General features: G+C 33.9%; 1 protein-coding gene across 1 annotated transcript; it reads right to left on the bottom strand.

Annotated features, from left to right (window-relative positions):
- Positions 1-371: 371 nt before the first annotated feature.
- Positions 372-10,134, bottom strand: LOC117319797 (L-rhamnose-binding lectin SML-like; the record flags this gene model as incomplete). The annotated part of the gene is made up of 4 exons (XM_033874537.1): positions 9,995-10,134; positions 8,197-8,337; positions 2,038-2,154; positions 372-653 (listed from the first exon to the last, which is right to left on the bottom strand). Coding segments are annotated over exons 2-4 (418 nt in total), but the record flags the coding sequence as incomplete, so codon positions are not given.
- Positions 10,135-11,271: the final 1,137 nt, after the last annotated feature.

The following is an 11,271-nucleotide window of genomic DNA, read 5'->3' as shown; positions in this document are numbered from 1 at the left end:
AGTGTATGTTTTGAATCAAAAACATATTAAGAATAGATAACATTGAGAAATGTTCTATACGGTATATCCGGGTACTTTATTTTTCTAAGTGATATTTCTGGTCAAATTTGGATTTAACTGTTATGGTTATCACTGTTCTACGTCCGAGGGTCATACATTTATTCAAAACAGGTTTACCTCGAAAAAAGTTCTTCCTGTTGATCCCCGCCCTCAACCCCTTTACAAATAAATGCTTTATTACAGAAGTTTTTCTAATCTATTCAGCAATTCAAAATACAAGGTATATTTATATATTTTATGTAATTTTATAAACGGCGACGAACAAAGAACGTTATTTTCGGGTCGGGCTACATTAACATATAGTTACTCACCAATGCATGTGTGTCTGATCCGTACATATTTGTAGACAACAGGACACGGATCATCTCCTGTGACACTGTTACTGGCTGTCACCATGCAGGTGGTTTTATCATTACAGAGGTTTCCGTATCCCTCCAGAGCTGACGGGGAGGAGCAATTGGTCTCTGTCACTAGCTCGTTCTCATAAAAACACGTGATTTGATCTTCTCTACCATAAAATGCTTCCTGGATGTCGATGACTTGTCCCGCAGGGCATTCAATAACACCTGTCTCTCTCTCACAGATGATGACTTCTGTACATACATAATTAAAACATAAGAAAGTGCAACAACCTGTTATAAATATATACAGTTATTGAACATGATATATTTGTTACACTTAGATATGTTTAGACTGTCCCAATACAACAATGCATACATTTTTTTTTCATTTAATCAGTTTATATCTCACATAAATGATTTCATTCTCAGCATACAAGTCCTGCACTGTTTACTTCAGACCCGTTCACAATGCATTATGCACTTGTAATCCCCGAAACTTAGGAAAACGGAGTCATATACATATTGCACTGTTCATTTTACAAGGTAATCGTTGTGGTAATTTCGGACAGTGATATCCAATCAGTTATTAATTTCATTAAAAATTATATTATCACAACACTGATTTAATTATTGATGATTCATAAGGACTTTTTTTTCAAAAACCAACAAGATTTAATGTTTAATTCTAAGATCCAATGACGACCGTGGGGAATCAATTAGGTCTCCGTCAGGTTCGAATTATTTTGTAATGCATCTCTTTAACTCTTTCAGCGCCGTTGTCGATTAAAGTCGGCATAACAATGTGCTCCCTCTTCCCCATTGTCGACTACAGTCGACAAGCTAAGGTGAAGTTATTAAAGTGTTGATTTGTTGAAATCATCAACCGACAAATAAAATCATCCAATGCAATGACATATGAAATACGTTCCAAAATTTTGAAACAGACATATTGGTTGATAAATTCGTTTTTATTCATTTGTGTTAAGTGTTTTTCCGTTAGAGTAATTGGTGATATCTTCTCAATATGTTGTTAATGTAAGCAATATGGCGGCTTGCTATATTTCCATTTTATATCCAGGACATTTCAGAGTGTTCAATCTGGTATTTAAATCTTATTTTGTTAAACATTTCTTTATCATCTACAAAGATAACACTCGCCTTTCTGTTTCTATATGAAAAAACAACACATCAAAAATGCACATGAAGTCTGCCTAATTACTACTTCCGGTACGGAATCCGGAAAGAACAATAAGTACGGAAAGATTTAATATACATGTATGCTTCTGGAGTAATTATACTCTGGATACTCTGGAGCGTTTTTACTGGATTTGCTAGTACGAAGTCGTTTACGACTTATATTATGGGCGATAACGTTATATAATGAATTGAAAAAGTCTGAGTCCATTTACATTTATCCTCCACATTTTGACTTCAAAACACGACAAAATATAAAATTACTGAGTTCATTAATCAACAATTGTCTTAAGTTTTATGTGGTATGAGCATTTATGAAGCTCGAATTGAAATATTAAAGTTTGCTTGTCATGACTCGACCCACTTCTCGAACTGCTTTATAATATATCATCATTAAAGAATACCCCATTTAGGATCATATAGATGCATTCATTCTACTCACCATATATATCACAGCGTGGCCCTATTTTCCCGGACGGACAGTTGGTGCACACAATTGAGCCACTGGAGCGATCACAGTGTCCACCATTGCAAGGATCGCCTTCACAGGTAACGGCAACTTTCAAAACAACAACGTTTCAGTACGGGAAATTATAGCATCTGCACAAGACGTTATATTGTCGGTACAGTAGGTGATAATACCAGAACAGGAAGTTGTATTATCTGTACAGTAGATTATAGTGTCAGTTCAAGAAGTTCTTGTATCCTTACAATACAGACTGTCAATAGAGGATAGTATAGTGTTAGTGAAGAACGTTGTAAGCTCAGTAAAGAAGGTTTTAGTTTCCGAACAGGTAGGTTAAGTGTCAGTACAAGACAACACACATTGTCAAATCAATATGCTATTGTGTAAATAGAGGTAGATATAGTGTCGGCACAGAAAGTTATATTGTAAGCACATACTGTTATAATGTCAGTATAGTCAGCTAAATGTCAGTACAGTACGTTATACTGTCGGTACAGGATATCATAGTATCAGTACAAGACGTTATCGTGTCAGGACATGACGTTATAGTGTCAGCATAGTACTTCTAATGTCAGTTAAGTACGTTACAGTGTCGGTACTGGACGATTTGGTGTCAGAACAGGACATAAAAGTCTCCTTACAGGATATTATAGAGTCACTACAAGGCATTATAGTGCCCGTAAAGGATATTATAGTATCCGTACAGGATGTTATAGCGTCAGTACATGATGCTATAGTGTCGATACAGGCTGTTACAGTGTCAGTATAAAAGATGAAGTGTAGTGAGGGGCAATAACTCGTTAGAGTTGTCGTTCCTTACGGAACGTAATGTTAATACGAGTTAATTCGCCTATTTTGCCGGAAATAATAGCAATTTGAGGACAGAAACATTGACACATACAATTTTGCTGATACTTTGAGCCATTGTAAAACTCGAGGTTCTGTTTGAATCGCCCTCAATATTGAAAAACAATCAGTATTTTCCCACTCGACAGGGGTATTTTCCTATAGATAGACCAACTGTTTTGATGAAACCATCCTGAATTCATCGGGTTTTGTTCCTGAAATGATTCCCGAGGAGTTCCGGATGGAATAACACCGGGATATTTACGCCGCTTACTCGTTCAACTGAAGGCTTTAGCTGCAGTCTAATTGAGTTTTATTACATTTTCCCGTCAGGCCAAGACTTTTTAATATTATATCATTTTTAATGTGACATTGGAGGATATAGCTATTCTACTATGACTTAATTTGTTGCTTGACAGGATCAGTATTCATTGTCAACCCAGACCACCATTCAAGTCTTTTCGATAACAAATCTTAACTCGCGTAAGCTTCGAGTAGGCCTACTGTAAATGTCATACATATTTATTAACGTTTTAGAAACAGGCGACGTTTAAATATGTAATATTTATTTTCTTTATTGTTTGTTTGTTTAATGAAATTACTCTTTCGTTAATTGATGCATGTTTAGGTTTTGATATGTTGATCAGCTGATATTTGTTTATGTCGAATAACAACGTTTCGAGAATCATATCACATGCATATTTGCTTACGATGACACGAACTTTCAAGGAACTGTACATGTACTTCAGCACTCCCGAACAGTATATTGAACAATTTGTTTTCAACAATAGGTTTTTTCTTCATTTTTTAATGGAATATGTATATTCAAATGCTTTAAATTTTAAAATATAAAAGTGTAAAAGTATCCGACCTGCCCATTATTGAGATATGGTTGTTGGGACAGGGTCAAATTATATCATCTTTTGCATTTATATATAAATAAAGTAAATTTTAAAATATATTTGCCTCAAATACCATACAACATAATTAAACCTTTCATTTTCATGCAAAAAAGAAAAGATATGCAAGAAAGCGGCTCTGACCAATTCATGCTAAAATATTTTCAATTATTATGTCGCTATAAGTTTAATTCAGTTACTTTGTGTGTAAAAGGATGTCATGTATATATATATATATATTTTTAATCCTTTGAAATTAGAATTAATTTGAACCTTTTCAAAAGGTAAAAGATGAAAAATATTTGACAAAATCAAAGAGTTACCAAGTTTTAACTATCACAATTTTACAAAATACAGTGTAGTCTACCTCGAAATTTCATAAATTAGTAATTTTTTAAACTTGCTTTATTATAAATTCCATCTCAACATATTTCAACCTTTTGCTTACATGTACATTTGCCAAAGAAAACTGTCAATTGTTATATCACAATTAATTAATTTAGAATGTGGAAACAATTTGTAATTTTATTTTTTTTTTAGAATTTTTTAGTATTATAGAAAACTAGTCTACTTGACAAAATTTAAGAATTAACAATATGTTGTTATCAATATTTTACCAAATAGTTTTTCTTCAAAATGTCATCTGCACACAGGTAGCAATTGGTTAATTTTGAAATATCTTTGCTTTAATACCATACCAAAATATTTCAACCTTTCGCTTATATGTATGTCACAGGGTTATATTTTGTGTAAAATGCTTGTATGTTGTATTTCATGAAGTATGCCTCTTTAATGTATTGTTGGTATTTGTTTGGAATGAGAAACCGTAATAGGAATGAAAGGAATGTGAGTATGTATGACATGTGACCTGACATGGACAATTTCATTGGACAGTTTTTACCTGTATTGCATGTTTTTAATCCTCTTAGTATTTCAAATCACTTCTCTGCTGGCGCTCTAGCTGATAACACATTGTAGAAGTCAGAGCTTAAATTATATTATATCTACTTGTGAATCTGGTGATAACGAAAACTTTCGGAAACCTCCGCATGATATGTGGGGCGAGTTATAGTTATCATGGTTATTTTAATTATATGAATTGTACAGTACATTATGTACTTGTTGATTTTGTCTGTAGGCAAATTACCCATGTTTTATATGTATTAATATTAATGTAACTGATAAAGGTAAGGATAACTTCCTAATTTGATATTTGTATATATATTGTCTCTAAATAGTGAATAACTAGTTAGATATATTCTAGTTATCGATATGTGTATTCTAAAAACATAAATGTATTAGTATTTGGCTCTGCTAACGTATTTATAACAGTTATTGTGCCATCTCTTTGTTATCGGTTCAAATATGTTACATGTAAGAGTTATGTCCCTTGATTGTCAGGTCTGTAGTTTAGTATGTATGTGTGTATGATTAGTATTTCTTGTAATTGTAGAGTTTTATTAACGGATAAAAAAGCATCATGAACAACGACGTGGCCTTGGAATTATATACCCACACCTGTAACATATGCCAAATAAAACAATGTGCAAGAAACCAATTCTAACATTTATACTAAAAGTTTTTGGAACCATGTAGTTAAATTGTTTTTATCTTTTGATATCAAAATTAAGTTATTGCTAAAGGTATTATAGAAAAATATTTGACAAATTCAAACATTAATAAGGATTTAATGATAACAATTCTACAAAATGGTCTGCTTCGCACAGGTAAAAAACTGTAACACAGGGACTAGTGTAAATAGTTTATGTTTCTATTTTAAGGCCAGCACTACCATATGCAAATATTTATATAAAGCGTGTTCTAAATTGTTGGCCAAAGACCGTAGTTAATTTCCCTCTACTTAAGAAACAAATTCAGAATTTTAAAACTTTACAGAAACTCTGGTTTTAGTTTCATAATATAGAACTATTCTTTCAATTTCACAGCTTTTACGATTGCAACTGTGACAAATAAGAATAAAATAGTTTTAAACAGTTAATGTAATTGCTGGCCTCCGACCGAAAGTAATTAACTCTATGTTCTACTTAAAAATCAAACTTTATTAAAACATTTTTGAGACTTGGCTTAAAATACGGTTTCTATTTTATTTTGTAGAACTATTCTTTCAATTTTAAGCCATTTAGTTATTAAGAAACACATTTTCCCATAATTTTCATTTCTTTGGTACTATTGCCACTGTGAGATAGTTTATTAATTATTTTTTGAGGAGCTGCGGTGGCCGAGTGGTTAAGGTGACAGTTTTCGCTAGCCCTCCACCTCTAGGTTGCTAGACTAGTTCGAAACCTATGTGAGGCAGTTGATTGACTGTTGGCCGATGGTTTTTCTCCGGGTACTCCAGTTTTCCTCCACCTCCAAAACCAGACATATCCTTAAACGACCATGGCTTTTGATAGGACGTTAAACAAAATACAACAAGTTACATATGTAACTAATATTATATATATAAAAGAATTATAGAAAATAGCTATCCTGCGGCTGCAGAAGAAAGGGGAAGTTTACAGTCAGGCCGGTAGATTCTGTCGTGGTTGTGTCTTTGGACAAGACCACTTTACCCTTATTGCTCTGGATGGCATGCAATAGGCCTCTTGTATGTTGATCAGTCAGGTAGTCACAAACTACTACAAGGAGACACAGCCTCAGACTCAGATTCTGAACCGGTCAAACTGGCCTACACTGCTGCCTTATAAGAAATATTATCTATTTTGCTTGGTAAGCTTCATTTTAATAAATTATTGCTCCATTTCCTGGATGGCATGTGGACAGACAGGCCTCCTGCATGTTGTTCAGAGGTAGTCACTTACTACTACAAGGAGATCCTACCTCAAACTGACTATTCACAGGGTGATAAACCAAGCTAACAAAGCAAATATATGTTCGAGTAAGAGATAATTGACACTTTCAGAAACTGCGAACTGATGTACACTGCTACCTGATAAACTGCTACCTGATAAAAGGTTGAAAAAAGTTATTTACAAATAAAAGCAGAATTTATTATGCTTTGTTAAGCTTCATTTACATCAATTATTGTTCAAATTCACATCGAACAATTTAAAACTTGCAAATTACCTAATTTTCAACTGTGAAAGAAAAAGATTGATTACTCGTTCACCTATTCCTGATATTAAATTAATTATGATGTGCCATTCATATTAATGCTTTTCCAGATAATTCCCTAAAATTCTGTTGATGATCGATCCATTATCGATATGATGATGATGATCGATAATGAACTCAATAGTGATTCCAAATACTACTGCAGAAGTTGCGAAATTTTCAAAAAGAAAATTGTTATAGACAATCCCCGAATTTGCTTGACATTGACCGCTGACAAAGACACCGATACTGACTTTGAACTACAGGGAAAGTCTCAAGATATTATTTTAATTAAATGGCCTTGTCAAATAAAAACACAATTTTCCTTCTCTCATTTGTATCATTATGTATCACTGAGGAATTAATACAAAAAATGGGATTTTCCTCGCGCAAGTGTGATTTGTTTACAGTTTTCTCCAAGATTAATATTGGGGTGAGTAATTACAATCAATTCCTGGATATTCCTATCTGAACGAGTTAATCTCTATTTTTCGAGGTTATTTGTCCAAATTTAGATATTGTCTAATTGTAATGAAATTTGGTTTATACGTACATCATGAGACAGCGGTTACTCTTGTAACCTCACTTTAACCTTTTTTTAACAAAATACGCCATTTTCCTGCCACTGATTGGTCCAAATTAAGATATTGTCCGATTTAAATGAAATTTGATATGTAGGAACATTATGGGACAACGGTCCCTCTGGTAACCACATTTTCACATTTTTGTCAAAATGATCGCTATTTCTTGGCTTCTGATTGGTCCAAATTTAGATATTGTATGATTTTAATGAAATAGCGGCATTATGTGACAGCAAATTCAACTTAATGGGTTCCCTTTCCTTCGCAACAACTGAGTTTTACTTATTTTGTTTAATGTCCTATTTAAAACCACGGTCATTTAAGGACGTGCCTGGTTTTGGATGGGGGCGATGAAGCTGGAGTACCCGGAGAAAAACCACCGCTGCACGATCAGTACCAGGCAACTGCCCTACGAGGGCTTAACCACTCGGCTTCCAGGGCCCAATAACACAGTACACTCTTTGGTTGAAATTTTGATATTGAGCGGTTTGATGAAAACTGCTGAAACAAAGGTATCGCCCCTCACTATGCTTCATTCTTTTTGTGACATCCTTAAGGTGCCACCCCACTAGTACAGGATGTTATAGTGTTCGTACAGTACGTTGTAGTGTCAGTAAAGGATGTTATTGTGTTGGTGCAGGCTGCTATAACGGCGGTACATTACATGGTGATATATATTGTCAATACAACCTTACCTTTCTCAGTGAAATGCATCAACCAGCCTGGCCTCGTTCCGATACCGTCTGCCTTGAAGTTCACCACAACCCTGGATTGAATGTTGTTTCTCTCTAGTTGGTGGAATCCTACACCACATTTCTGGTGTGAACCTTCAAAATCTATACAATACAAAATAGAGATTATGGCTCGTTTGACATAGATATCAATTTATAAAAAAGAATGATTTTAGGTAATGATGTAAATGACCTGTTGTTTTTTGTTAGTTTCTTATCCTATCTACAGTTTTGTGGCGTCTCCATATTTTCAAGGTTGTCCAAAATTCGATATTGCTCCTATGATGTGACAGGTCAAAATTTTAAAATCTGAAAATGGCAAAAACTCGGGTCTATGTGACAATAATATGATGTGTAGACTATCGTTGCGTAATCGGTGCAATATGTCATAAAAAATACTATGACACTAATTAGTCTCCATCCTCTAACATCCGAAACGTTTTGTTGATTTTTTTTATAGCAAAACAATTCCTCAGGTACTGTTTCAATCTTTATCTGGTTTTTGACATCTTTAAATAATATAATATAATAAAAAGAGCCGCCATGACAACATATCAGTTTTTACTTAATCGACCATTACTTATCAACAACTGGAACCGGATTTAATTAGATCATCTTTTGAAATGTCGTGTAGAATATGAAATAAGTAATCTTCTCGGAAAAAAACACTCTCTCCAACATCAACTTTAGTTTTCAGGTTGAGGTCAAAGTTTGAATGTGTTCAGTTTTGTGAAACAAAGTTTTGAAAAAAATATTTTTAATTCATTAAAGAGGCTTACCCGCAGACGGACCGGTAAACGGCACATCTCCGATCACTAAATAAACTTCAGTACACGTTTCTATGTGACAAAATTAGAGGCTTTCCGACTTTATTTCTTGAAAACAATTACAGAATATGTATTTAAAAGACGTTTTAAAACTCAACCTGAGAGGGAAATGTATGGAATATAACGGCAAATCTTCTTTGTAAATCGCCGCTGCCTTTGAAGTTATCACTGTGCGGCACTCTGCACGTGCTTGTTTCTTTGATGTGTCAATCAAATTAGACTCCACTTTATAGCGGGGGACTTATTGCGGGTTGCGATTAAATAAATAATATTTAAAAAATGAGGTTTTCATATAACTTTTCAGCGTTTTATAAGGAAAATAAAATGAAAAACTCAACAATTCCAACAATCTGTCATGTGTAAAAAAATCTTTTTCTATTAGCGAATTTTTCTGATCTCTCTGCGGGCAAGCCTCTTTAACATTCAGTCTTATAACGAACATGCCAAGCGTATTGAAGTTTTGTCTATAGTAGGCTGGGGGCGATAAGTTATCAAATGTATGCATAAGATTGACTTTCAAAAATTAACTTACAGTTTTCAGCAGGTTTAAATTTCAAATGTGAGATTTTATGAAAAGTTTCTCAGTAATTGACGAAGGGAGGTAACTACTGCATAATTTTATGTAAATGTTACAACTCATGTGATTGCCAGTCGATGCCGTTTCTTAACTTATTATATCTCTTTTATTGGAGACTTGAAGTAAAATGAAAATTGTGATAGATGCCAATGAAATGGTCTATATCAATTTTTATTTTTTGAAAATATTAAGCATTTAGGTGTTTCGTATGATTTAGATGAAAAATCTGTGAAATTTTCGATGGCTTTTCTTTTAGTTTAAACCGCTAAGTGAAACATACCATAATGAACATTATAAGATGTAAATACTTACAAATAGCGAGTAAAAAGATCAAGATATCGATACAATTATACAGTACCAAATGTCAATGTAACGGGATCAGCGACAGGACAAAAAAAATGATCTCAGTTAACATGTAAACAACGTTCAGGGATAGAGCTCTTCCGTTCTTGGGAATGACGGTGAAAGTACAGTCCAGGCTATAAAATAAAACATATGAGTGACTATAGTACACAAGCATAACTGACTACAATACTCGGACATGACTGACTACAATACACTGAAATGAATGACTACAACAACCAGAAATAACTAAATACAACACCTAGATATGACTACATAGATCACATAGACATGTCTGACTACAACATTAAGATATGACTCACTACAATACAAAGACATGACTAACTACAATAAACAGACACGAATCAATACAATACACAGACATGACTCACTACAATACACAGACATGACTCACTGCAATGCACAGACATGACTCACTACAATACACAGACATAACTCACTACAACACACATACATGACTCATTACAATACACAGACATGACTAACAATAATACACAGACATGACTGACTACAATACACAGACATGATTCAATACAATACACATACATGAATCACTACAATACACAGACATGACTCAATACAATACACAGACATGACTCATTACAATACACAGACATGACTCCTTACAATAAACAGACATGACTCACTACAATACACAGACATAACTCACTACAACACACAGACATGACTCACTACAATACACAGACATGACTCACTACAATACACAGACATGAATCAGTACAATACACGGACATGACTCATTAAAATACACAGACATGCTCACTACAATACACTGACATGACTCTCTACAATACATAGACATGACTCGCTACAATACACAGAAATGAATGATTATAACCAGAAATGACTGAATACAACACCAAGATATCACTAATTAGAACAGAAATACATGTCTCACTACAATACATAGGCATGACTCACTACAATACACAGATATGAATCAGTACAATACACCGACATGACTCACTACAATACACAGACACGACTAACTACAATACATGGCCTTGACTCACTACAACATACACGTGTGACTCACTACAACACACACACGTGACTCACTATAACAGAAAGACATGACTCACTACAATACACAGACATGACTGGCTACAATACACGGCCTTAGGTCCCTACAATATACATATATGACTTTCTACAATACAAGGACATGACTTATTACAATACACAGATATGAGTGACTACAATATTATAACTATTGTACCGCGTACTTATGTAATGGGGATTTTTATTTAA

This window comes from Pecten maximus, unplaced genomic scaffold (assembly GCF_902652985.1).
Source record: "Pecten maximus unplaced genomic scaffold, xPecMax1.1, whole genome shotgun sequence".
Lineage (NCBI taxonomy): Eukaryota > Metazoa > Mollusca > Bivalvia > Pectinida > Pectinidae > Pecten > Pecten maximus.
Note: the sequence above shows the minus strand (reverse complement) of the source record. Positions and strands in the feature narration are given on the sequence as shown.